Genomic DNA, 27,963 nt, shown 5'->3' with positions numbered 1-27,963 from the left:
CTCACTGGGATACGGGTTCCACACACACTGACTCTCACTGGGGTACGGGTTCCACACACACTGACTCTCACTGGGGAACGGGTTCCACACACACTGACTCTCACTGGGGTACGGGTTCCGCACACACTGACTCTCACTGGGGTACGGGTTCCACACACGCTGACTCTCACTGGGATACGAGTTCCACACACACTGTCTCTCACTGGGATACGAGTTCCTCACACCCGCAGTCGTTTAGTGTGTGTTGTGTTCGAGTCTTTAGCCTGTTTTTTGGTGATGTGATGTGAGGTTGATTGGATTTCTGTGCTCCATCTGCAGAGTTTACCCACGGTGTTCCTGTTGTTCCATATTGGCTGGGACCAGATCACAGTTTGCGAGTCATAAGAGCAGGAACACAGGTCAGTGGAAACCTTCTCCAGTAGAATATTACCATAAAAGGGGCAATTTACCATGGCCAATCCATCTCACTGCTCATCCTTGGCCTGCCAGAGGAAACTGGAGCTCTCAGTCAAGGACAAAGAAAATTACAGCACAGGAACAGGCCCTTCGGCCCCTCCAAGCCTGCACCGACCATGCTGCCCGACTGAACTAAACCCCCCTACCCTTCCGGGGACCATATCTCTCTATTCCCATCCTATTCATGTATTTGTCAAGATGCCCCTTAAAAGTCACTACCGTATCCGCTTCCACTCCCCCGGCAACGAGTTCCAGGCACCCACCACCCTCTGTGTAAAAAATCTGCCTCGTACATCTCCTTTAAACCTTGCCCCTCGCACCTTCAACCTGTGCCCCCGAGTAATTTACTCTTCCACTCTGGGAAAAAGCTTCTGACGATCCACTCTGTCCATGCCTCTCATAATATTGTAGACTTCTATCAGGTCTCCCCTCAACCTCCGTCGTTCCAGTGAAAACAAACCAAGTTTCTCCAACCTCTCCTCATAGCGAATGCCCTCCATACCAGGCAACATCCTGGTAAATCTTTTCTGTACCCTCTCCAAAGCCTCCACATCCTTCTGGTAGTGTGGCGACCAGGATTGAACACTATATTCCAAGTGCGGTCTAACTAAGGTTCTATAAAGCTGCAACATGAGTTGCCAATTTTTAAACTCAGTGCCCCAGTGATGAAAGCAAGCATGCCGTATGCTTCTTAACTACCTTCTCCACCTGCATTGCCACTTTCAGTGATCTGTGTACCTGTACACCCAGATCCCTCTGCCTATCAATACTCTTAAGGGTTCTGCCATTTACTGTATATTTCCTATCTGTATTAGACCTTCCAAAATGCATTACCTCACATTTGTCCGGATTAGACTCCATCTGCCATCTCTCCGCCCAAGTCTCCAACTGATCTATATCCTGCTGTATCCTCTGATGGTCCTCATCGCTATCCGCAAATCCACCAACCTTTGTGTTGTCTGCAAACTTACTAATCAAACCAGTTACATTTTCCTCCAAATCATTTATATATATTACAAACAGCAAAGGTCCCAGCACTGACCCCTGAGGAACACCACTCGTCACAGCCCTCCATTCAGAAACGCACCCGTCCACTGCTACCCTCTGTCTTCTTTGACCGAGCCAGTTTTGTATCCACCTTGTCAGCTCACCTCTGATCCCAATGCGACTTCACCTTCTGCACCAGTCTGCCATGAGGGACCTTGTCAAAGGCCTTACTGAAGTCCATGTAGACAACATCCACTGCCCTACCCTCATCAATCATCTTCGTCACTTCCTCGAAAAACTCGATCAAGTTAGTGAGACGCGACCTCCCCTTCACAAAACCATGTTGCCTCTCGCTAATATGTCCACTTATTTCCAAGTGGCAATAAATCCTGTCTCGAAAAATCCTCTCCAAAACTTTCCCTACCACTGATGTAAGGCTCACCGGCCTGTAATTACCTGGATTATTCTTGTTACCATTCTTAAACAAACAAACAACATTGGCTATTCTCCAATCCTCTGGGACCTCCCCTGTAGCCAGTGAGGTTACAAAGATTTCTCTCAAGGCCCCAGCAATTTCCTCCCTTGCCTCTCTCAGTATTCTGGGGTATATCCCATCAGGCCCTGGGGACTTGTCTACCGTAATGTTTCTCAAGAACCCCAATACCTTTTCCTTTTTGATCACAAGATGACTCAAACTATCTACACATCCTTTCCCAGACTCATCATCCACCAAGTCCTTCTCTTTGGTGAATACTGACACAAGGTACCCATTTAATACCTCGCCTGAGGCCGGAATCCAGATCCTGGCGCTGTGAGACAGCAGTGCTAACCACTGTGTCACCGTGCTGCCCCGGGTCCCTGGCACTGTGAGGGAGCAGTGCCAACCACTGTGTCACCGTGCTGCCCTGGGTCCCTGGCACTGTGAGGCAGCAGTGCTAACCACTGTGTCACCGTGCTGCCCCGGGTCCCTGGCACTGTGAGACAGCAGTGCTAACCACTGTGTCACCGTGCTGCCCCGGGTCCCTGGCTCTGTGAGACAGCAGTGCTAACCACTGTGCCACCGTGCTGCCCCGGGTCCCTGGCTCTGTGAGACAGCAGTGCTAACCACTGTGTCACCGTGCTGCCCCGGGTCCCTGGCACTGTGAGGGAGCAGTGCTAACCACTGTGTCACCGTGCTGCCCCGGGTCCCTGGCACTGTGAGACAGCAGTGCTAACCACTGTGTCACCGTGCTGCCCCGGGTCCCTGGCACTGTGAGACAGCAGTGCTAACCACTGTGTCACCGTGCTGCCCCGGGTCCCTGGCACTGTGAGACAGCAGTGCTAACCACTGTGTCACCGTGCTGCCCCGGGTCCCTGGCACTGTGAGGGAGCAGTGCTAACCACTGTGTCACCGTGCTGCCCCGGGTCCCTGGCACTGTGAGACAGCAGTGCTAACCACTGTGTCACCGTGCTGCCCCGGGTCCCTGGCACTGTGAGACAGCAGTGCTAACCACTGTGTCACCGTGCTGCCCCGGGTCCCTGGCACTGTGAGGTAGCAGTGCTAACCACTGTGCCACCGTGCTGCCCCGGGTCCCTGGCGCTGTGAGGCAGCAGTGCTAACCACTGTGTCACCGTGCTGCCCCGGGTCCCTGGCGCTGTGAGGCAGCAGTGCTAACCACTGTGTCACCGTGCTGCCCCGGGTCCTTGGCTCTGTGAGACAGCAGTGCTAACCACTGTGTTACCGTGCTGCCCCGGGTCCCTGGCACTGTGAGGGAGCAGTGTTAACCACTGTGTCACCATGCTGCCCCGGGTCCCTGGCACTGTGAGACAGCAGTGCTAACACTGTGTCACCGTGCTGCCCCGGGTCCCTGGCGCTGTGAGGGAGCAGTGCTAACCACTGTGTCACCGTGCTGCCCCGGGTCCCTGGCGCTGTGAGGGAGCAGTGCTAACCACTGTGTCACCGTGCTGCCCCGGGTCCCTGGCACTGTGAGGGAGCAGTGCTAACCACTGTGTCACCGTGCTGCCCCGGGTCCCTGGCGCTGTGAGACAGCAGTGCTAACCACTGTGTCACCGTGCTGCCCCGGGTCCCTGGCGCTGTGAGGGAGCAGTGCTAACCACTGTGCCACCGAGCTGCCCTGGGTCCCTGGCGCTGTGAGGGAGCAGTGCTAACACTGTGTCACCGTGCTGCCCTGGGTCCCTGGCACTGTGAGGGAGCAGTGCTAACCACTGTGTCACCGTGCTGCCCCGGGTCCCTGGCGCTGTGAGGGAGCAGTGCTAACCACTGTGTCACCGTGCTGCCCCGGGTCCCTGGCGCTGTGAGGCAGCAGTGCTAACCACTGTGTCACCGTGCTGCCCCGGGTCCCTGGCACTGTGAGGGAGCAGTGCTAACCACTGTGTCACCGTGCTGCCCCGGGTCCCTGGCACTGTGAGACAGCAGTGCTAACCACTGTGTCACCGTGCCGCCCCGGGTCCCTGGCGCTGTGAGACAGCAGTGCTAACCACTGTGTCACCGTGCTGCCCCGGGTCCCTGGCACTGTGAGACAGCAGTGCTAATCACTGTGTCACCGTGCTGCCCCGGGTCCCTGGCACTGTGAGGGAGCAGTGCTAACCACTGTGTCACCGTGCTGCCCCGGGTCCCTGGCACTGTGAGACAGCAGTGCTAACCACTGTGTCACCGTGCTGCCCCGGGTCCCTGGCACTGTGAGACAGCAGTGCTAACCACTGTGTCACCGTGCTGCCCCGGGTCCCTGGCACTGTGAGGGAGCAGTGCTAACCACTGTGCCACCGTGCTGCCCTGGGTCCCTGGCACTGTGAGACAGCAGCGCTAACCACTGTGTCACCGTGCTGCCCCGGGTCCCTGGCGCTGTGAGACAGCAGTGCTAACCACTGTGTCACCGTGCTGCCCCGGGTCCCTGGTGCTGTGAGACAGCAGTGCTAACCACTGTGTCACCGTGCTGCCCCGGGTCCCTGGCACTGTGAGGGAGCAGTGCTAACCACTGTGTCACCGTGCTGCCCCGGGTCCCTGGTGCTGTGAGACAGCAGTGCTAACCACTGTGTCACCGTGCTGCCCCGGGTCCCTGGTGCTGTGAGACAGCAGTGCTAACCACTGTGTCACCGTGCTGCCCCGGGTCCTTGGCTCTGTGGGGCAGCAGTGCTAACCACTGTGTCACCGTGCTGTCCCGGGTCCCTGGCACTGTGAGGGAGCAGTGCTAACCACTGTGTCACCGTGCTGCCCCGGGTCCCTGGCACTGTGAGGGAGCAGTGCTAACCACTGTGTCACCGTGCTGTCCCGGGTCCCTGGCACTGTGAGGGAGCAGTGCTAACCACTGTGTCACCGTGCTGCCCCGGGTCCCTGGCACTGTGAGGGAGCAGTGCTAACCACTGTGTCACCGTGCTGCCCCGGGTCCCTGGCGCTGTGAGGGAGCAGCGCTAACCACTGTGTCACCGTGCTGCCCCGGGTCCCTGGCGCTGTGAGGGAGCAGTGCTAACCACTGTGCCACCGTGCTGCCCCGGGTCCCTGGCACTGTGAGACAGCAGTGCTAACCACTGTGTCACCGTGCTGCCCCGGGTCCCGGGCACTGTGAGGGAGCAGTGCTAACCACTGTGTCACCGTGCTGCCCCGGGTCCCTGGCACTGTGAGGGAGCAGTGCTAACCACTGTGTCACCGTGCTGTCCCGGGTCCCTGGCACTGTGAGGGAGCAGTGCTAACCACTGTGTCACCGTGCTGCCCCGGGTCCCTGGCACTGTGAGGGAGCAGTGCTAACCACTGTGTCACCGTGCTGCCCCGGGTCCTTGGCTCTGTGAGGGAGCAGTGCTAACCACTGTGTCACCGTGCTGCCCCGGGTCCCTGGCACTGTGAGGCAGCAGTGCTAACCACTGTGTCACCGTGCTGCCCCGGGTCCCTGGCGCTGTGAGACAGCAGTGCCAATCACTGTGTCACCGTGCTGCCCCGGGTCCCTGGCACTGTGAGGGAGCAGTGCTAACCACTGTGTCACCGTGCTGCCCCGGGTCCCTGGCACTGTGAGGGAGCAGTGCTAACCACTGTGTCACCGTGCTGCCCCGGGTCCCTGGCACTGTGAGGGAGCAGTGTGAACCCACTGTGTCACCGTGCTGCCCCGGGTCCCTGGCACTGTGAGGGAGCAGTGTGAACCCACTGTGTCACCGTGCTGCCCCGGGTCCCTGGTGCTGTGAGACAGCAGTGCTAACCACTGTGTCACCGTGCTGCCCCGGGTCCTTGGCTCTGTGGGGCAGCAGTGTTAACCACTGTGTCACCGTGCTGCCCCGGGTCCTTGGCGTTGTGAGGGAGTAGTGCTAACCACTGTGTCACCGTGCTGCCCCGGGTCCCTGGCGCTGTGAGGGAGCAGTGCTAACCACTGTGTCACCGTGCTGCCCCGGGTCCCTGGCACTGTGAGGGAGCAGTGCTAACCACTGTGCCACCGTGCTGCCCTGGGTCCCTGGCACTGTGAGACAGCAGCGCTAACCACTGTGTCACCGTGCTGTCCCGGGTCCCTGGCACTGTGAGGGAGCAGTGCTAACCACTGTGTCACCGTGCTGCCCCGGGTCCCTGGCACTGTGAGGGAGCAGTGCTAACCACTGTGTCACCGTGCTGCCCCGGGTCCCGGGCGCTGTGAGGCAGCAGTGCTAACCACTGTGTCACCGTGCTGCCCCGGGTCCCTGGCGCTGTGAGGGAGCAGTGCTAACCACTGTGTCACCGTGCTGCCCCGGGTCCCTGGCACTGTGAGGGCAGCAGTGCTAATCACTGTGTCACCGTGCTGCCCCGGGTCCCTGGCACTGTGAGGCAGCAGTGCTAACCACTGTGTCACCATGCTGCCCCGGGTCCCTGGCACTGTGAGGGAGCAGTGCTAACCACTGTGTCACCGTGCTGCCCCGGGTCCCTGGCGCTGTGAGGGAGCAGTGCTAACCACTGTGTCACCGTGCTGCCCCGGGTCCCTGGCACTGTGAGGGCAGCAGTGCTAATCACTGTGTCACCGTGCTGCCCCGGGTCCCTGGCACTGTGAGACAGCAGTGCTAACCACTGTGTCACCATGCTGCCCCGGGTCCCTGGCACTGTGAGGGAGCAGTGCTAACCACTGTGTCACCGTGCTGCCCCGGGTCCTTGGCTCTGTGGGGCAGCAGTGCTAACCACTGTGTCACCGTGCTGCCCCGGGTCCCTGGCGCTGTGAGACAGCAGTGCCAATCACTGTGTCACCGTGCTGCCCCGGGTCCCTGGCACTGTGAGACAGCAGTGCTAACCACTGTGTCACCGTGCTGCCCCGGGTCCCTGGCACTGTGAGGGAGCAGTGCTAACCACTGTGTCACCGTGCTGCCCCGGGTCCCTGGCACTGTGAGGGAGCAGTGCTAACCACTGTGTCACCGTGCTGCCCCGGGTCCCTGGCACTGTGAGGGAGCAGTGCTAACCACTGTGTCACCGTGCTGCCCCGGGTCCCTGGCACTGTGAGGGAGCAGTGCTAACCACTGTGTCACCGTGCTGCCCTGGGTCCCTGGCACTGTGAGACAGCAGTGCTAACCACTGTGTCACCGTGCTGCCCCGGGTCCCTGGCACTGTGAGGCAGCAGTGCTAACCACTGTGTCACCGTGCTGCCCCGGGTCCCTGGCACTGTGAGGGAGCAGTGCTAACCACTGTGTCACCGTGCTGCCCCGGGTCCCTGGCGCTGTGAGACAGCAGTGCTAACCACTGTGTCACAGTGCTGCCCCGGGTCCCTGGCACTGTGAGGGAGCAGTGTTAACCACTGTGTCACCGTGCTGCCCCGGGTCCCTGGCGCTGTGAGGGAGCAGTGCTAACCACTGTGTCACCGTGCTGCCCCGGGTCCCTGGCACTGTGAGGGAGCAGTGCTAACCCACTGTGTCACCGTGCTGCCCCGGGTCCCTGGCGCTGTGAGGGAGCAGTGCTAACCACTGTGTCACCGTGCTGCCCCGGGTCCCTGGCACTGTGAGGGAGCAGTGCTAACCACTGTGTCACCGTGCTGCCCCGGGTCCCTGGCACTGTGAGACAGCAGTGCTAACCACTGTGTCACCGTGCTGCCCCGGGTCCCTGGCGCTGTGAGGGAGCAGTGCTAACCACTGTGTCACCGTGCTGCCCCGGGTCCCTGGCACTGTGAGGGAGCAGTGCTAACCCACTGTGTCACCGTGCTGCCCCGGGTCCCTGGCGCTGTGAGGGAGCAGTGCTAACCACTGTGTCACCGTGCTGCCCCGGGTCCCTGGCACTGTGAGGGAGCAGTGCTAACCACTGTGTCACCGTGCTGCCCCAGGTCCCTGGCGCTGTAAGGGAGCAGTGCTAACCACTGTGTCACCGTGCTGCCCCGGGTCCCTGGCACTGTGAGGGAGCAGTGCTAACCACTGTGTCACCGTGCTGCCCCGGGTCCCTGGCACTGTGAGGGAGCAGTGCTAACCACTGTGTCACCGTGCTGCCCCGGGTCCCTGGCACTGTGAGACAGTAGTGCTAACCACTGTGTCACCGTGCTGCCCCGGGTCCCTGGCGCTGTGAGGCAGCAGTGCTAACCACTGTGTCACCGTGCTGCCCCGGGTCCCTGGCGCTGTGAGGGAGCAGTGCTAACCACTGTGTCACCGTGCTGCCCCGGGTCCCTGGCTCTGTGAGGGAGCAGTGCTAACCACTGTGTCACCGTGCTGCCCCGGGTCCCTGGCGCTGTGAGGCAGCAGTGCTAACCACTGTGTCACCGTGCTGCCCCGGGTCCCTGGCGCTGTGAGGGAGCAGTGCTAACCACTGTGTCACCGTGCTGCCCCGGGTCCCTGGCTCTGTGAGGCAGCAGTGCTAACCACTGTGTCACCGTGCTGCCCCGGGTCCCTGGCACTGTGAGGGAGCAGTGCTAACCAATGAGCCACCGTGCTGCCCCGGGTCCCTGGCGCTGTGAGGCAGCAGTGCTAACCACTGTGTCACCGTGCTGCCCCGGGTCCCTGGCGCTGTGAGGCAGCAGTGCTAACCCACTGTGTCACCGTGCTGCCCTGGGTCCCTGGCTCTGTGAGGGAGCAGTGCTAACCCACTGTGTCACCGTGCTGCCCTGGGTCCCTGGCTCTGTGAGGGAGCAGTGCTAACCACTGTGTCACCGTGCTGCCCTGGGTCCCTGGCACTGTGAGGCAGCAGTGCTAACCCACTGTGTCACCGTGCTGCCCTGGGTCCCTGGCTCTGTGAGGGAGCAGTGCTAACCACTGTGTCACCGTGCTGCCCCGGGTCCCTGGCTCTGTGAGACAGCAGTGCTAACCACTGTGTCACCGTGCTGCCCCGGGTCCCTGGCACTGTGAGACAGCAGTGTTAACCACTGTGTCACCGTGCTGCCCCGGGTCCCTGGCGCTGTGAGGCAGCAGTGCTAACCACTGTGTCACCGTGCTGCCCCGGGTCCCTGGCGCTGTGAGGGAGCAGTGCTAACCACTGTGTCACCGTGCTGCCCCGGGTCCCTGGCTCTGTGAGGGAGCAGTGCTAACCACTGTGTCACCGTGCTGCCCCGGGTCCCTGGCGCTGTGAGGCAGCAGTGCTAACCACTGTGTCACCGTGCTGCCCCGGATCCCTGGCGCTGTGAGGGAGCAGTGCTAACCACTGTGTCACCGTGCTGCCCCGGGTCCCTGGCTCTGTGAGGGAGCAGTGCTAACCACTGTGTCACCGTGCTGCCCCGGGTCCCTGGCACTGTGAGGGAGCAGTGCTAACCACTGTGTCACCGTGCTGCCCCGGGTCCCTGGCACTGTGAGGCAGCAGTGCTAACCACTGTGTCACCGTGCTGCCCCGGGTCCCTGGCGCTGTGAGGGAGCAGTGTGAACCCACTGTGTCACCGTGCTGCCCTGGGTCCCTGGCGCTGTGAGGCAGCAGTGCTAACCACTGTGTCACCGTGCTGCCCCGGGTCCCTGGCTCTGTGAGACAGCAGTGCTAACCACTGTGTCACCGTGCTGCCCCGGGTCCCTGGCACTGTGAGACAGCAGTGTTAACCACTGTGTCACCGTGCTGCCCCGGGTCCCTGGCACTGTGAGGCAGCAGCGCTAACCCACTGTGCCACCATGCTGCCCCGGGTCCCTGGCACTGTGAGGGAGCAGTGCTAACCACTGTGTCACCGTGCTGCCCCGGGTCCCTGGCACTGTGAGGGAGCAGTGCTAACCACTGTGTCACCGTGCTGCCCCGGGTCCCTGGCACTGTGAGGGAGCAGTGCTAACCACTGTGTCACCGTGCTGCCCCGGGTCCCTGGCACTGTGAGGGAGCAGTGCTAACCACTGTGTCACCGTGCTGCCCCGGGTCCCTGGCACTGTGAGGGAGCAGTGCTAACCACTGTGTCACCGTGCTGCCCCGGGTCCCTGGCTCTGTGAGACAGCAGTGCTAACCACTGTGTCACCGTGCTGCCCCGGGTCCCTGGCACTGTGAGACAGCAGTGCTAACCACTGTGCCACCATGCTGCCCCGGGTCCCTGGCACTGTGAGGGAGCAGTGCTAACCACTGTGTCACCGTGCTGTCCCGGGTCCCTGGCGCTGTGAGGCAGCAGTGCTAACCACTGTGTCACCGTGCTGCCCCGGGTCCCTGGCACTGTGAGGGAGCAGTGCTAACACTGTGCCACCGTGCTGCCCCGGGTCCCTGGCACTGTGAGGGAGCAGTGTTAACCACTGTGTCACCGTGCTGCCCCGGGTCCCTGGCGCTGTGAGGGAGCAGTGTTAACCACTGTGTCACCGTGCTGCCCCGGGTCCCTGGCACTGTGAGACAGCAGTGCTAACCACTGTGTCACCGTGCTGCCCCGGGTCCCTGGCACTGTGAGGGAGCAGTGCTAACCACTGTGTCACCGTGCTGCCCCGGGTCCCTGGCTCTGTGAGACAGCAGTGTGAACCCACTGTGTCACCGTGCTGCCCCGGGTCCCTGGCTCTGTGAGACAGCAGTGCTAACCACTGTGTCACCGTGCTGCCCCGGGTCCCTGGCACTGTGAGGGAGCAGTGCTAACCACTGTGTCACCGTGCTGCCCCGGGGCCCTGGCACTGTGAGGGAGCAGTGCTAACCACTGTGTCACCGTGCTGCCCCGGGTCCCTGGCGCTGTGAGGGAGCAGTGCTAACCACTGTGTCACCGTACTGCCCCGGGTCCCTGGCACTGTGAGGCAGCAGTGCTAACCACTGTGTCACCGTGCTGCCCCGGGTCCCTGGCACTGTGAGACAGCAGTGCTAACCACTGTGTCACCGTGCTGCCCCGGGTCCCTGGCTCTGTGAGGGAGCAGTGCTAACCACTGTGTCACCGTGCTGCCCCGGGTCCCTGGCACTGTGAGGGAGCAGTGCTAACCACTGTGTCACCGTGCTGCCCCGGGTCCCTGGCACTGTGAGGGAGCAGTGCTAACCACTGTGTCACCGTGCTGCCCCGGGTCCCTGGCACTGTGAGGGAGCAGTGCTAACCACTGTGTCACCGTGCTGCCCCGGGTCCCTGGCTCTGTGAGGGAGCAGTGCTAACCACAGTGTCACCGTGCTGCCCCGGGTCCCTGGCACTGTGAGACAGCAGTGCTAACCACTGTGTCACCGTGCTGCCCCGGGTCCCTGGCACTGTGAGGGAGCAGTGCTAACCACTGTGTCACCGTGCTGCCCCGGGTCCCTGGCTCTGTGAGACAGCAGTGCTAACCACTGTGTCACCGTGCTGCCCCGGGTCCCTGGCACTGTGAGACAGCAGTGCTAACCACTGTGTCACCGTGCTGCCCCGGGTCCCTGGCACTGTGAGACAGCAGTGCTAACCACTGTGTCACCGTGCTGCCCCGGGTCCCTGGCACTGTGAGGGAGCAGTGCTAACACTGTGTCACCGTGCTGCCCCGGGTCCCTGGCACTGTGAGACAGCAGTGCTAACCACTGTGTCACCGTGCTGCCCCGGGTCCCTGGCACTGTGAGACAGCAGTGCTAACCACTGTGTCACCGTGCTGCCCCGGGTCCCTGGCACTGTGAGGGAGCAGTGCTAACACTGTGCCACCGTGCTGCCCCGGGTCCCTGGCACTGTGAGGGAGCAGTGCTAACCACTGTGTCACCGTGCTGCCCCGGGTCCCTGGCACTGTGAGGGAGCAGTGCTAACACTGTGTCACCGTGCTGCCCCGGGTCCCGGGCACTGTGAGGGAGCAGTGCTAACCCACTGTGTCACCGTGCTGCCCCGGGTCCCTGGCGCTGTGAGGCAGCAGTGCTAACCACTGTGTCACCGTGCTGCTCCGGGTCCCTGGCGCTGTGAGGCAGCAGTGTGAACCCACTGTGTCACCGTGCTGCCCCGGGTCCCTGGCGCTGTGAGGCAGCAGTGTGAACCCACTGTGTCACCGTGCTGCCCCGGGTCCCTGGCGCTGTGAGGCAGCAGTGCTAACCACTGTGCCACCGTGCTGCCCCGGGTCCCTGGCGCTGTGAGGGAGCAGTGCTAACCACTGTGTCACCGTGCTGCCCCGGGTCCCTGGCGCTGTGAGGGAGCAGTGCTAACCACTGTGTCACCATGCTGCCCCGGGTCCCTGGCACTGTGAGGCAGCAGTGCTAACCACTGTGTCACCATGCTGCCCCGGGTCCCTGGCTCTGTGAGACAGCAGTGCTAACCACTGTGCCACCATGCTGCCCCGGGTCCCTGGCACTGTGAGGGAGCAGTGCTAACCACTGTGTCACCGTGCTGCCCCGGGTCCCTGGCACTGTGAGGGAGCAGTGCTAACCACTGTGTCACCGTGCTGCCCCGGGTCCCTGGCACTGTGAGGGAGCAGTGCTAACCACTGTGCCACCATGCTGCCCCGGGTCCCTGGCACTGTGAGGGAGCAGTGCTAACCACTGTGTCACCGTGCTGCCCTGGGTCCCTGGCTCTGTGAGGGAGCAGTGCTAACCACTGTGTCACCGTGCTGCCCCGGGTCCCTGGCTCTGTGAGACAGCAGTGCTAACCACTGTGTCACCGTGCTGCCCCGGGTCCCTGGCACTGTGAGACAGCAGTGTTAACCACTGTGTCACCGTGCTGCCCCGGGTGCCGGGCACTGTGAGGGAGCAGTGCTAACCACTGTGTCACCGTGCTGCCCCGGGTCCCTGGCACTGTGAGGGAACAGTGGTAACCCACTGTGTCACCATGCTGCCCCGGGTCCCTGGCTCTGTGAGACAGCAGTGCTAACCACTGTGCCACCATGCTGCCCCGGGTCCCTGGCACTGTGAGGGAGCAGTGCTAACCACTGTGTCACCGTGCTGCCCCGGGTCCCTGGCACTGTGAGGGAGCAGTGCTAACCACTGTGTCACCGTGCTGCCCCGGGTCCCTGGCACTGTGAGGGAGCAGTGCTAACCACTGTGTCACCGTGCTGCCCCGGGTCCCTGGCACTGTGAGGGAGCAGTGCTAACCACTGTGCCACCATGCTGCCCCGGGTCCCTGGCACTGTGAGGGAGCAGTGCTAACCACTGTGTCACCGTGCTGTCCCGGGTCCCTGGCGCTGTGAGGCAGCAGTGCTAACCACTGTGTCACCGTGCTGCCCCGGGTCCCTGGCACTGTGAGGGAGCAGTGCTAACACTGTGCCACCGTGCTGCCCCGGGTCCCTGGCGCTGTGAGGGAGCAGTGTTAACCACTGTGTCACCGTGCTGCCCCGGGTCCCTGGCTCTGTGAGACAGCAGTGCTAACCACTGTGCCACCGTGCTGCCCCGGGTCCCTGGCACTGTGAGGGAGCAGTGCTAACCACTGTGTCACCGTGCTGCCCCGGGTCCCTGGCACTGTGAGGCAGCAGTGCTAACCACTGTGCCACCGTGCTGCCCCGGGTCCCTGGCTCTGTGAGACAGCAGTGTGAACCCACTGTGTCACCGTGCTGCCCCGGGTCCCTGGCTCTGTGAGACAGCAGTGCTAACCACTGTGTCACCGTGCTGCCCCGGGTCCCTGGCACTGTGAGGGAGCAGTGCTAACCACTGTGTCACCGTGCTGCCCCGGGGCCCTGGCACTGTGAGGGAGCAGTGCTAACCACTGTGTCACCGTGCTGCCCCGGGTCCCTGGCGCTGTGAGGGAGCAGTGCTAACCACTGTGTCACCGTACTGCCCCGGGTCCCTGGCACTGTGAGGCAGCAGTGCTAACCACTGTGTCACCGTGCTGCCCCGGGTCCCTGGCACTGTGAGACAGCAGTGCTAACCACTGTGTCACCGTGCTGCCCCGGGTCCCTGGCTCTGTGAGGGAGCAGTGCTAACCACTGTGTCACCGTGCTGCCCCGGGTCCCTGGCACTGTGAGGGAGCAGTGCTAACCACTGTGTCACCGTGCTGCCCCGGGTCCCTGGCACTGTGAGGGAGCAGTGCTAACCACTGTGTCACCGTGCTGCCCCGGGTCCCTGGCACTGTGAGGGAGCAGTGCTAACCACTGTGTCACCGTGCTGCCCCGGGTCCCTGGCTCTGTGAGGGAGCAGTGCTAACCACTGTGTCACCGTGCTGCCCCGGGTCCCTGGCACTGTGAGACAGCAGTGCTAACCACTGTGTCACCGTGCTGCCCCGGGTCCCTGGCACTGTGAGGGAGCAGTGCTAACCACTGTGTCACCGTGCTGCCCCGGGTCCCTGGCTCTGTGAGACAGCAGTGCTAACCACTGTGTCACCGTGCTGCCCCGGGTCCCTGGCACTGTGAGACAGCAGTGCTAACCACTGTGTCACCGTGCTGCCCCGGGTCCCTGGCACTGTGAGACAGCAGTGCTAACCACTGTGTCACCGTGCTGCCCCGGGTCCCTGGCACTGTGAGGGAGCAGTGCTAACACTGTGTCACCGTGCTGCCCCGGGTCCCTGGCACTGTGAGACAGCAGTGCTAACCACTGTGTCACCGTGCTGCCCCGGGTCCCTGGCACTGTGAGACAGCAGTGCTAACCACTGTGTCACCGTGCTGCCCCGGGTCCCTGGCACTGTGAGGGAGCAGTGCTAACACTGTGCCACCGTGCTGCCCCGGGTCCCTGGCACTGTGAGGGAGCAGTGCTAACCACTGTGTCACTGTGCTGCCCCGGGTCCCGGGCACTGTGAGGGAGCAGTGCTAACCCACTGTGTCACCGTGCTGCCCCGGGTCCCTGGCGCTGTGAGGCAGCAGTGCTAACCACTGTGTCACCGTGCTGCCCCGGGTCCCTGGCGCTGTGAGGCAGCAGTGCTAACCACTGTGCCACCGTGCTGCCCCGGGTCCCTGGCGCTGTGAGGGAGCAGTGCTAACCACTGTGTCACCGTGCTGCCCCGGGTCCCTGGCGCTGTGAGGGAGCAGTGCTAACCACTGTGTCACCATGCTGCCCCGGGTCCCTGGCACTGTGAGGCAGCAGTGCTAACCACTGTGTCACCATGCTGCCCCGGGTCCCTGGCTCTGTGAGACAGCAGTGCTAACCACTGTGTCACCGTGCTGCCCCGGGTCCCTGGCTCTGTGAGACAGCAGTGCTAACCACTGTGCCACCATGCTGCCCCGGGTCCCTGGCACTGTGAGGGAGCAGTGCTAACCACTGTGTCACCGTGCTGCCCCGGGTCCCTGGCACTGTGAGGGAGCAGTGCTAACCACTGTGTCACCGTGCTGCCCCGGGTCCCTGGCACTGTGAGGGAGCAGTGCTAACCACTGTGCCACCATGCTGCCCCGGGTCCCTGGCACTGTGAGGGAGCAGTGCTAACCACTGTGTCACCGTGCTGTCCCGGGTCCCTGGCGCTGTGAGGCAGCAGTGCTAACCACTGTGTCACCGTGCTGCCCCGGGTCCCTGGCACTGTGAGACAGCAGTGCTAACACTGTGTCACCGTGCTGCCCCGGGTCCCTGGCACTGTGAGGGAGCAGTGCTAACCACTGTGCCACCGTGCTGCCCCGGGTCCCTGGCGCTGTGAGGGAGCAGTGTTAACCACTGTGTCACCGTGCTGCCCCGGGTCCCTGGCACTGTGAGACAGCAGTGCTAACCACTGTGCCACCGTGCTGCCCCGGGTCCCTGGCACTGTGAGGGAGCAGTGCTAACCACTGTGTCACCGTGCTGCCCCGGGTCCCTGGCTCTGTGAGACAGCAGTGTGAACCCACTGTGTCACCGTGCTGCCCCGGGTCCCTGGCTCTGTGAGACAGCAGTGCTAACCACTGTGTCACCGTGCTGCCCCGGGTCCCTGGCTCTGTGAGACAGCAGTGCTAACCACTGTGTCACCGTGCTGCCCCGGGTCCCTGGCGCTGTGAGGGAGCAGTGCTAACCACTGTGTCACCGTGCTGCCCCGGGGCCCTGGCACTGTGAGGGAGCAGTGCTAACCACTGTGTCACCGTGCTGCCCCGGGTCCCTGGCGCTGTGAGGGAGCAGTGCTAACCACTGTGTCACCGTACTGCCCCGGGTCCCTGGCACTGTGAGGCAGCAGTGCTAACCACTGTGTCACCGTGCTGCCCCGGGTCCCTGGCACTGTGAGACAGCAGTGCTAACCACTGTGTCACCGTGCTGCCCCGGGTCCCTGGCTCTGTGAGGGAGCAGTGCTAACCACTGTGTCACCGTGCTGCCCCGGGTCCCTGGCACTGTGAGGGAGCAGTGCTAACCACTGTGTCACCGTGCTGCCCCGGGTCCCTGGCACTGTGAGGGAGCAGTGCTAACCACTGTGTCACCGTGCTGCCCCGGGTCCCTGGCTCTGTGAGGGAGCAGTGCTAACCACTGTGTCACCGTGCTGCCCCGGGTCCCTGGCACTGTGAGGGAGCAGTGCTAACCACTGTGCCACCGTGCTGCCCCGGGTCCCTGGCTCTGTGAGGCAGCAGTGCTAACCACTGTGTCACCGTGCTGCCCCGGGTCCCTGGCACTGTGAGGGAGCAGTGCTAACCACTGTGTCACCGTGCTGCCCCGGGTCCCTGGCTCTGTGAGACAGCAGTGCTAACCACTGTGTCACCGTGCTGCCCCGGGTCCCTGGCACTGTGAGACAGCAGTGCTAACCACTGTGTCACCGTGCTGCCCCGGGTCCCTGGCACTGTGAGACAGCAGTGCTAACCACTGTGTCACCGTGCTGCCCCGGGTCCCTGGCACTGTGAGGGAGCAGTGCTAACACTGTGCCACCGTGCTGCCCCGGGTCCCTGGCACTGTGAGGGAGCAGTGCTAACCACTGTGTCACCGTGCTGCCCCGGGTCCCTGGCACTGTGAGGGAGCAGTGCTAACCACTGTGTCACCGTGCTGCCCCGGGTCCCTGGCACTGTGAGGCAGCAGTGCTAACCACTGTGTCACCGTGCTGCCCCGGGTCCCTGGCACTGTGAGGGAGCAGTGCTAACCCACTGTGTCACCGTGCTGCCCCGGGTCCCTGGCGCTGTGAGGCAGCAGTGCTAACCACTGTGTCACCGTGCTGCCCCGGGTCCCTGGCACTGTGAGGGAGCAGTGTGAACCCACTGTGTCACCGTGCTGCCCCGGGTCCCTGGCGCTGTGAGGCAGCAGTGTGAACCCACTGTGTCACCGTGCTGCCCCGGGTCCCTGGCGCTGTGAGGCAGCAGTGCTAACCACTGTGCCACCGTGCTGCCCCGGGTCCCTGGCGCTGTGAGGGAGCAGTGCTAACCACTGTGTCACCGTGCTGCCCCGGGTCCCTGGCGCTGTGAGGGAGCAGTGCTAACCACTGTGTCACCGTGCTGCCCCGGGTCCCTGGCGCTGTGAGGGAGCAGTGCTAACCACTGTGTCACCATGCTGCCCCGGGTCCCTGGCACTGTGAGGCAGCAGTGCTAACCACTGTGTCACCATGCTGCCCCGGGTCCCTGGCTCTGTGAGACAGCAGTGCTAACCACTGTGCCACCATGCTGCCCCGGGTCCCTGGCACTGTGAGGGAGCAGTGCTAACCACTGTGTCACCGTGCTGCCCCGGGTCCCTGGCACTGTGAGGGAGCAGTGCTAACCACTGTGTCACCGTGCTGCCCCGGGTCCCTGGCACTGTGAGGGAGCAGTGCTAACCACTGTGCCACCATGCTGCCCCGGGTCCCTGGCACTGTGAGGGAGCAGTGCTAACCACTGTGTCACCGTGCTGTCCCGGGTCCCTGGCGCTGTGAGGCAGCAGTGCTAACCACTGTGTCACCGTGCTGCCCCGGGTCCCTGGCACTGTGAGGGAGCAGTGCTAACACTGTGCCACCGTGCTGCCCCGGGTCCCTGGCGCTGTGAGGCAGCAGTGTGAACCCACTGTGTCACCGTGCTGCCCCGGGTCCCTGGCACTGTGAGACAGCAGTGCTAACCACTGTGCCACCGTGCTGCCCCGGGTCCCTGGCACTGTGAGACAGCAGTGCTAACCACTGTGCCACCGTGCTGCCCCGGGTCCCTGGCACTGTGAGACAGCAGTGTGAACCCACTGTGTCACCGTGCTGCCCCGGGTCCCTGGCACTGTGAGGGAGCAGTGCTAACCACTGTGCCACCGTGCTGCCCCGGGTCCCTGGCTCTGTGAGACAGCAGTGTGAACCCACTGTGTCACCGTGCTGCCCCGGGTCCCTGGCACTGTGAGGGAGCAGTGCTAACCACTGTGTCACCGTGCTGCCCCGGGTCCCTGGCACTGTGAGGGAGCAGTGCTAACCACTGTGTCACCGTGCTGCCCCGGGTCCCTGGCTCTGTGAGGGAGCAGTGCTAACCACTGTGTCACCGTGCTGCCCCGGGTCCCTGGCACTGTGAGGGAGCAGTGCTAACCACTGTGCCACCGTGCTGCCCCGGGTCCCTGGCTCTGTGAGGCAGCAGTGCTAACCACTGTGTCACCGTGCTGCCCCGGGTCCCTGGCACTGTGAGGGAGCAGTGCTAACCACTGTGTCACCGTGCTGCCCCGGGTCCCTGGCACTGTGAGACAGCAGTGCTAACCACTGTGTCACCGTGCTGCCCCGGGTCCCTGGCACTGTGAGACAGCAGTGCTAACCACTGTGTCACCGTGCTGCCCCAGGTCCCTGGCACTGTGAGACAGCAGTGCTAACCACTGTGTCACCGTGCTGCCCCGGGTCCCTGGCACTGTGAGACAGCAGTGCTAACCACTGTGTCACCGTGCTGCCCCGGGTCCCTGGCACTGTGAGGGAGCAGTGCTAACACTGTGCCACCGTGCTGCCCCGGGTCCCTGGCGCTGTGAGGCAGCAGTGTGAACCCACTGTGTCACCGTGCTGCCCCGGGTCCCTGGCGCTGTGAGGCAGCAGTGCTAACCACTGTGCCACCGTGCTGCCCCGGGTCCCTGGCGCTGTGAGGGAGCAGTGCTAACCACTGTGTCACCGTGCTGCCCCGGGTCCCTGGCGCTGTGAGGGAGCAGTGCTAACCACTGTGTCACCGTGCTGCCCCGGGTCCCTGGCGCTGTGAGGGAGCAGTGCTAACCACTGTGTCACCGTGCTGCCCCGGGTCCCTGGCACTGTGAGGCAGCAGTGCTAACCACTGTGTCACCATGCTGCCCCGGGTCCCTGGCGTTGTGAGGGAGTAGTGCTAATCACTGTGTCACCGTGCTGCCCCGGGTCCCTGGCACTGTGAGACAGCAGTGCTAACCACTGTGTCACCGTGCTGCCCCGGGTCCCTGGCGTTGTGAGGGAGTAGTGCTAATCACTGTGTCACCGTGCTGCCCCGGATCCCTGGCACTGTGAGACAGCAGTGCTAACCACTGTGCCACCGTGCTGCCCCGGGTCCCTGGCACTGTGAGGGAGCAGTGCTAACCACTGTGCCACCGTGCTGCCCCGGGTCCCTGGCACTCAACCTATCCTCATATGGCATGCTCCCCAACCCAGGCAACATCCTTGTAAATCTCCTCTGCACCCTTTCTATGGCTTCCAAATCCTTCCTGTAATGAGGCAACCAGAACTGAGCACAGTACTCCAAGTGTGGTCTGACCAGGGTCTTATATAGCTGCAACATTATCTCACGACTCCAAAACTCAATTCCCCGATTGAAGAAGGCCAGCACACCATACGCCTTCTTAACCACAGCCTCAACCTGCACAGCTGCTTTGAGCGTCCTATGAATTCGGACCCCAAGATCGGTGTGGGGCTCGGTGTGGGGTTCGGTGTGGGGCTCGGTGTGGGGCTCGGTGTGGGGCTCGGTGTGGGGTTCGGTGTGGGGCTCGGTGTGGGGTTCGGTGTGGGGCTCGGTGTGGGGTTCGGTGTGGGGTTTGGTGTGGGGCTCGGTGTGGGGTTCGGTGTGGGGTTCGGTGTGGGGCTCGGTGTGGGGCTCGGTGTGGGGTTCGGTGTGGGGTTTGGTGTAGGGTTCGGTGTGGGGCTCGGTGTGGGGCTCGGTGTGGGGCTCGGTGTGGGGCTCGGTGTGGGGCTCAGTGTGGGGTTCGGTGTGGGGCTCGTTGTGGGGCTCGGTGTGGGGTTCGGTGTGGGTTCCGTTCTGGGGCTCGGTGTGGGGCTCGGTGTGGGGTTCGGTGTGGGGCTCGGTGTGGGGCTCGGTGTGGATTTGGTGTGGGGTTCGTTGTGGGGCTCGGTGTGGGGTTCGGTGTGGGGCTCGGTGTGGGGCTCGGTGTGGGGTTCGGTGTGGGGTTCGGTGTAGGGTTCGGTGTGGGGCTCGGTGTGGGGCTCGGTGTGGGGCTCGGTGTGGGGCTCGGTGTGGGGCTCGGTGTGAATTTGGTGTGGGGTTCGGTGTGGGGCTCGGTGTGGATTTGGTATGGGGTTCGTTGTGGGGCTCGGTGTGTGGTTCGGTGTGGGGCTCGGTGTGGGGTTCGGTGTGGGGTTCGGTGTGGGGCTCGGTGTGGGGCTCGGTGTGGGGCTCGGTGTGGGGTTCGGTGTGGGGCTCGGTGTGGGGCTCGGTGTGGGGCTCGGTGTGGGGTTCGGTGTGGGGCTCGGTGTGGGGTTCGGTGTGGGGCTCGGTGTGGGGCTCGGTGTGGGGCTCGGTGTGGGGTTCGGTGTGGGGTTCGGTATGGGGTTCGTTGTGGGGCTCGGTGTGGGGTTCGGTGTGGGGCTCGGTGTGGGGCTCGGTGTGGGGCTCGGTGTGGGTTTCGGTGTAGGGTTCGGCTTGGGGTTCGGCGTGGGTTCGGCGTGGGGTTCGGTGTGGGGCTCGGTGTGGGGTTCGTTGTGGGGCTCGGTGTGGGGTTCGGTGTGGGTTCCGTTGTGGGGCTCGGTGTGGGTTTCGGTGTAGGGTTCGGCGTGGGGTTCGGCGTGGGGCTCGTTGTGGGGCTCGGTGTGGGGTTCGGTGTGGGGTTCGGTGTGGGGCTCGGTGTGGGGCTCGGTAGGCGCTGGATGAGCTGAGTTTACTGTTTGTGGATTGCAGGTTTCCTATCCTGATCGAGGTACAGTGAGTCTGTCTCTCAGAGAAACAGAGTTATTCCTGGAGCTCGAACGCAATGAGTGAGTACGGCGATCTCAGTCCATCTTGTCTAATAGATCCCTCAAACCCACACAAATAGAAAAAGGTTTTGAACACGGAAATAGGCCATTCAGCCCTAAAGGTCAGTGCTTGTTGTAAAAAGATAGCCAGGATAACTGATGAGGGAAGGGTTGTGGATGTAGTTTATAGACACAAGCTTTAGGAATACAGTTACTCCGAGGATTGAAAACAGATGGGTGACGGTGAGAGGGGCTGGGAGGAAGCAGTCCGTGCAGGGATCCCCGGTGGTCGTTCCCCTTAGCAACAAGTATTCCGCTTTGGATACAGTTGAGGGGGATGACATACCAGTGGGGAGCCGCAGTGAGAGGATCTCCAGCACTGTGTCCGTCTCTGTGGCTCGGGAGGGAAAGGGGGAGAGCGGGAGGGCGATAGTTATTGGGGACTCGTTAGTTAGAGGGATAGATAGGAGGTTCTGTGGCAGCAAAAGAGACTCAAGGATGGTATGTTGCCTACCGGATGCCAAGGTCCGTGATGTCTCAGACCGTGTTTTCCAAATTCTGAAGGGGGAGGGGAAACAGTCACAAGTCGTGGTGCACATTGGTACCAATGACATAGGTAAGAGAAGGGACGGGGATTTAAAGCAGGAATTTCTGGAGCTGGGCTGGAAGCTGAGAGCCAAGACGAAACATGTGGTCATCTCTGGTACGTTGCCGGTACCACGTGATAGCGAGTTGAGGAACAGGGAGAGAGTGCAGTTAAATGTGTGGTTGCAGGGATGGTGTAGGAGGGAGGGTTTCAGATACGTGGATAATTGGAACACGTTCTGGGGAAGGTGGGACCTGTACAAACAGGACGGGATGCACCTGAACCAGAGGGGCACCAATATCCTCGGAGGGAAATTTGTTACGGCTCTTCAGGGGGGTTTAAACTAATTTGTCAGGGGAGTGGGAAAGGGAGTTGTAGTCCAGAAGTCAGTGAGGGTGGTGAGGTATTGGGGAAGGTATCAGGGTCAAGGGTGGGTACTGGTAGACAGGAAGGTGGGTTGAAGTGTGTCTACTTCAATGCAAGGAGCATCCGGAACAAGGTAGATGAACTTGGGGCGTGGATTGGTACTTGGGACTACGATGTTGTGGCCATTACGGAGACGTGGGTAGAACAAGGACAGGAATGGTTGTTGGACGTTCCGGGGTATAGATGTTTCACTAAGTGTAGGGAAGCTGGTAAAAGAGGTGGAGGAGTGGCATTGTTAATCAAGGATAGTTTAACGGCTGCGGAATGGCACTTCGTGGGGGATCTGCACACTGAGGTAATATGGGCTGAAGTTAGAAATAGGAAAGGAGCGGTCACGTTGCTAGGAGTTTACTATAGGCCCCCAAATAGTAATAGAGATGTGGAGGAAGAAATTGCTAAGCAGATTATGGATATGTGTGGGGGTCACAGGGTAGTTGTCATGGGGGACTTTAACTTTCCAAATATTGATTGGAACCTTTGTAGGTCAAATAGTTCAGATGGGGCAGTTTTTGTGCAGTGTGTGCGGGAGGGTTTCCTGACACAATATGTGGATGGGCCGACTAGAGGTGAGGCCACATTGGATTTGGTACTGGGAAATGAACCGGGCCAAGTGTTAGATTTGGTTGTGGGAGAGCAATTTGGAGATAGTGACCACAATTCGGTGTCTTTTGTTATTGCAATGGAGAGGGATAGGGCCGTACGGCAGGGCAAGGTTTACAATTGGGGGAGGGGTAATTATGATGCGATTAGGCAAGAATTGGGGGGCATAAGTTGGGAACAGAAACTGTCAGAGAAAGGAACTAATGAAAAGTGGAACTTTTTCAAGGAACAAATACTGGATGTCCTTGATAGGTATGTTCCTGTCAGGCAGGGAGGAAATGGCCGAGTGAGGGAACCATGGTTCACGAAAGAGGTGGAATGTCTTGTGAAAAGGAAGAGGGAAGCTTATGTAGGGATGAGGAAACAAGGTTCAGATGGCTCGATTGAGGGTTACAAGTTAGCAAGGAATGAGCTGAAAAAGGGGCTGAGGAGAGCTAGGAGGGGACATGAGAAGTCCTTGGCGGGTCGGATCAAGGAAAACCCCAAGGCTTTTTACTCTTATGTGAGGAATAAAAGAATGACCAGGGTGAGGTTAGGGCCGGTCAAGGACAGTAGTGGGAACTTGTGTATGGAGTCAGTAGAGATAGGCGAGGTGATGAATGAATACTTTTCTTCAGTGTTCACCAAGGAGAGGGGCCATGTTTTTGAGGAAGAGAAGGTGTTACAGGCTAATAGGCTGGAGGAAATAGATGTTCGGAGGGAGGATGTCTTGGCAGTTTTGAATAAACTGAAGGTCGATAAGTCCCCTGGCCCTGATGAAATGTATCCTAGGATTCTGTGGGAGGCAAGGGATGAGATTGCAGAGCCTTTGGCTTTGATCTTTGGGTCCTCGCTGTCCACGGGGATGGTGCCAGAGGACTGGAGAATGGCGAATGTTGTTCCTCTGTTTAAGAAAGGGAATAGAAATGACCCTGGTAATTATAGACCGGTTAGTCTTACTTCGGTGGTTGGTAAATTGATGGAAAGGGTCCTTAGGGATGGGATTTACGACCATTTAGAAAGATGCGGATTAATCCGAGATAGTCAGCACGGATTCGTGAAGGGCAAGTCGTGCCTCACAAATTTGATAGAATTTTTTGAGGAGGTAACTAAGTGTGTTGATGAAGGTAGGGCAGTTGATGTCATATACATGGATTTTAGTAAGGCGTTTGATAAGGTCCCCCATGGTCGGCTTATGATGAAAGTGAGGAGGTGTGGGATAGAGGGAAAGTTGGCCGATTGGATAGTTAACTGGCTGTCTGACCGAAGACAGAGGGTGGTGGTCGATGGAAAATTTTCGGATTGGAGGCAGGTTGCTAGCGGTGTGCCGCAGGGATCAGTGCTTGGTCCTCTGCTCTTTGTGATTTTTATTAATGACTTAGAGGAGGGGGCTGAAGGGTGGATCAGTAAATTTGCTGATGACACCAAGATTGGTGGAGTAGTGGATGAGGTGGAGGGCTGTTGTAGGCTGCAAAGAGACATAGATAGGATGCAAAGCTGGGCTGAAAAATGGCAAATGGAGTTTAACCCTGATAAATGTGAGGTGATTCATTTTGGTAGGACAAATTTAAATGTGGATTACAGGGTCAAAGGTAGGGTTCTGAAGACTGTGGAGGAACAGAGAGATCTTGGGGTCCATATCCACAGATCTCTAAAGGTTGCCAGTCAAGTGGATAGAGCTGTGAAGAAGGCCTATAGTGTGTTAGCTTTTATTAACAGGGGGTTGGAGTTTAAGAGCCGTGGGGTTATGCTGCAACTGTACAGGACCTTGGTGAGACCACATTTGGAATATTGTGTGCAGTTCTGGTCACCTCACTATAGGAAGGATGTGGAAGCGCTGGAAGGAGTGCAGAGGAGATTTACCAGGATGCTGCCTGGTTTGGAGGGTAGGTCATATGAGGAAAGGTTGAGGGAGCTAGGGCTGTTCTCTCTGGAGCGGAGGAGGCTGAGGGGAGACTTAATAGAGGTTTATAAAATGATGAAGGGGATAGATAGAGTGAACGTTCAAAGACTATTTCCTCGGGTGGATGGAGCTATTACAAGGGGGCATAACTATAGGGTTCGTGGTGGGAGATACAGGACGGATATCAGAGGTAGGTTCTTTACGCAGAGAGTGGTTGGGGTGTGGAATGGACTGCCTGCAGTGATAGTGGAGTCAGACACTTTAGAAACATTTAAGCGGTTCTTGGATAGGCACATGGAGCACACCAGGATGATAGGGAGTGGGATAGCTTGATCTTGGTTTCAGATAAAGCTCGGCACAACATCGTGGGCCGAAGGGCCTGTTCTGTGCTGTACTGTTCTATGTTCTATGTTATATGTTCTATGTTCTATGTTTATGGGAACTTTAGTAAAACGTTTGACAAGGTCCCACATGGCAGACTGGTACAAAAACTAAAATCACATGGGATGCGGGGTGGGCTGGATGGATGGATACAGAGCTGCACTACTGGTTCAGGAGAACATAGTGGGAAGTCTCGCGGCGCCAGGTTGGAGTCCAACAGGTTTATTTGGTCGCAAAAGCCACTAGCTTTCGACAACGCTCGACAATCACCAGGCGAGACTGTTCTCTTCCTGTGGGGGAGCACTTCAGCGGTCATGGGCATTCAGCCTCTGATCTTCGGGTAAGCGTTCTCCAAGGCGGCCTTCACGACACACGACAGCGCAGAGTCGCTGAGCAGAAACTGATAGCCAAGTTCCGCACACACGAGGACGGCCTCAACCGGGATCTTGGGTTCATGTCACACTATCTGTAACCCCCACGACTTGCCTGGGCTTGCAAAATCTCACGAACTGTCCTGGCTGGAGACAATACACATCTCTTTAACCTGTGCTTAACCCTCTCTCCACTCACATTGTCTGTACCTTTAAGATTTGATTACCTGTAAAGATTCGCATTCCAATCATTATTTTGTAAATTGAGTTTGTGTCTTTATATGCCCTGTTTGCGAACAGAACTCCCACTCACCTGAAGAAGGGGCAGCGCTCCGAAAGCTAATGGCTTTTGCTCCCAAATAAACCTGTTGGACTTTAACCTGGTGTTGTGAGACTTCTTACTGTGTTTACCCCAGTCCAACGCCGGCATCTCCACATAAGGAGAATATCACAGCTGTACTCCGGGAGGACACCTCGGAGGGTTCATACAGCGAGGCAATATGGGAATAGGAAGGGTGTAGTCACAATGTTGGGGGTTCACTATCGGCCACCCAACTGCCAGCGGGAAATAGAGGAACAGATATGTAGGCAGATTTTGGCAAGGTGTAAAAGTAACAGGGTTGTTGTGGTGGGAGATTTTAACTTCCCCGATATTGACTGGGACTCACTTAGTGCTCGGGGCGTGGATGGGGCAGAGTTTGTAAGGAGCATCCAGGAGGGCTTCTTGAAACAGTATGTAGATAGTCAAACTAGGGAAGTGGCCATACTGGACCTGATATTGGGGAATGAGCCTGGCCAGGTGGTCGATGTTTCAGTAGGGGAGCAGTTCAGGAACAGTGACCACAATTCAGTAAGCTTTAAGGTACTGATGGATAAAGATAAGTGTAGTCCTCAAGTTAAGGTGTTAAATCGGGAGAAGACTACAACAACATTAGGCAGGATCTGGAGAGTGTCGATTCGGGGAGGCTTTTTGAGGGTAAATCAACATCCGACATGTGGGAGTCTTTCAAATGTCAGTTGATTGGAATTCAGGACCGGCATGTTCCTGTTAGGATGGAGGATAAGTGTGGCAAGTATCAGGAACCCTGCATAACGAGGGATATTAGAAACATAGAAAAACTACAGCACAAAACAGGCCCTTCGGCCCCACAAGTTGTGCCGAACATATCCCTACCTTTTAGGCCTACCTAAAAGGTAGGGATATGTTCGGCACAACTTGTGGGGCCGAAGGGCCTGTTTTGTGCTGTCGTTTTTCTATGTTTCTATGTTTATACCCTTTACACAATAGATGGACCGACATCTAGCCATTATCACATCGTTGTAATCAAGTAGGTGATCGATGGTTCACACGTCATTATAAGAACATAAGAACATAAGAAATAGGAGCAGGAGTAGGCCATCTAGCCCCTCGAGCCTGCCCCGCCATTCAATAAGATCATGGCTGATCTGACGTGGATCAGTACCACTTACCCGCCTGATCCCCATAACCCTTAATTCCCTTACCGATCAGGAATCCATCCATCCGCGCTTTAAACATATTCAGCGAGGTAGCCTCCACCACCTCAGTGGGCAGAGAATTCCAGAGATTCACCACCCTCTGGGAGAAGAAGTTCCTCCTCAACTCTGTCTTAAACCGACCCCCCTTTATTTTGAGGCTGTGTCCTCTAGTTTTAACTTCCTTACTAAGTGGAAAGAATCTCTCCGCCTCCACCTTATCCAGCCCCCGCATTATCTTATAAGTCTCCATAAGATCCCCCCTCATCCTTCTAAACTCCAACGAGTACAAACCCAATCTCCTCAGCCTCTCCTCATAATCCAAACCCCTCATCTCCGGTATCAACCTGGTGAACCTTCTCTGCACTCCCTCCAATGCCAATATATCCTTCCTCATATAAGGGGACCAATACTGCACACAGTATTCCAGCTGCGGCCTCACCAATGCCCTGTACAGGTGCATCAAGACATCCCTGCTTTTATATTCTATCCCCCTCGCAATATAGGCCAACATCCCATTTGCCTTCTTGATCACCTGTTGTACCTGCAGACTGGGCTTTTGCGTCTCATGCACAAGGACCCCCAGGTCCCTTTGCACGGTAGCATGTTTTAATTTGTTTCCATTGAGATAGTAATCCCATTTGTTATTATTTCCTCCAAAGTGTATAACCTCGCATTTCTCAACGTTATACTCCATTTGCCATATCCTCGCCCACTCACTCAGCCTGTATAGACAAATACAGACATGAACATGTTAACATCACATTGTCTTATGAATGGATACATGGGACTTCATAGGATGGAGGGTTATAGGTCGGCCTAAAAGGTAGGGATATGTTCGGCACAACTTGTGGGGCCGAAGGGCCTGTTTTGTGCTGTAGTTTTCTATGTTTCTATGTTCTATTTCCCACGTCAGTGACCATCAATGGTTTAGTTTTGGCTCATTCATATAATAATTGGTTTTCCTGCATTTATGTATTCCCATTCCCATTTGTGGCTAGTCTCTTTAACAGACCCTTTTGTCCTGGGACTGTCCCTATTTCCACTGGCTTCCTGCAGTATCTAATTCCTGCATGTTTTAATTTACAAGTAGTTGTCTGGGCTAAGAGTCAGTGCCTGTTTATGGTCTCTCTCCCAGTTAACTCTTTATGTGCCAGGCAGTCATTTTTAAAGTGTACTCATCTGTATATTTTTCACTGTAAACATCTATGACTCTATGACCCACAGCAATGTGGTTGACTTTCAACTGCCCTCGATTGACTAGGGATGGGCAATGAATGCTGGCCAGCCAGTGACGCTCATATCCCACGAATGAACAAAAGAAATGGGTGAGATACTAAATGAATACTTTGCCTCAGTATTCACCAAAGAGAGGGACTTGATGGATGAGGAGCCGAGGGTAGGGTGTGTAGATATTCTGGGTCATGTTGATATCAAAAAGGAGGAGGTATTGGGCATCTTAAAACGCCCTTAAGTCCCCAGGGCCGGATGGGATTTACCCCAGAATACTGAGGGAGGCAAGGGGGGAAATTGCCACGGCCTTGAGAGAAATCTTTGTGTCCTCATTGGCTACAGGTGAAGTTCCAGAGGACTGGAGAATAGCCAATGTTTAAGGAGGGCAGCAGGGATAATCCAGGAAATTATAGGCCGGTGAGCCTGATGTCAGTG

At 59.1% G+C, this 27,963-nt stretch overlaps 1 protein-coding gene across 1 annotated transcript in view; it reads left to right on the top strand.

The window, feature by feature from the left end:
- LOC144505674 (disintegrin and metalloproteinase domain-containing protein 33-like) overlaps positions 1–27,963 on the top strand; it is a 178,135-nt gene that overhangs the window by 53,207 nt on the left and 96,965 nt on the right. Inside the window, exons 2-3 of the mRNA XM_078231835.1 lie at positions 319–398; positions 20,500–20,576. Of these exons, the coding sequence (XP_078087961.1) occupies positions 319–398; positions 20,500–20,576 (157 nt within the window). The remainder of the gene's footprint in view (positions 1–318; positions 399–20,499; positions 20,577–27,963) is intronic.

Source organism: Mustelus asterias, chromosome 1, assembly GCF_964213995.1.
Source record: "Mustelus asterias chromosome 1, sMusAst1.hap1.1, whole genome shotgun sequence".
In the NCBI taxonomy this organism is placed as follows: domain Eukaryota; kingdom Metazoa; phylum Chordata; class Chondrichthyes; order Carcharhiniformes; family Triakidae; genus Mustelus; species Mustelus asterias.
The sequence above is the reverse complement of the archived record's forward strand: the minus strand, read 5'-3'. Positions and strand labels throughout refer to the sequence as shown.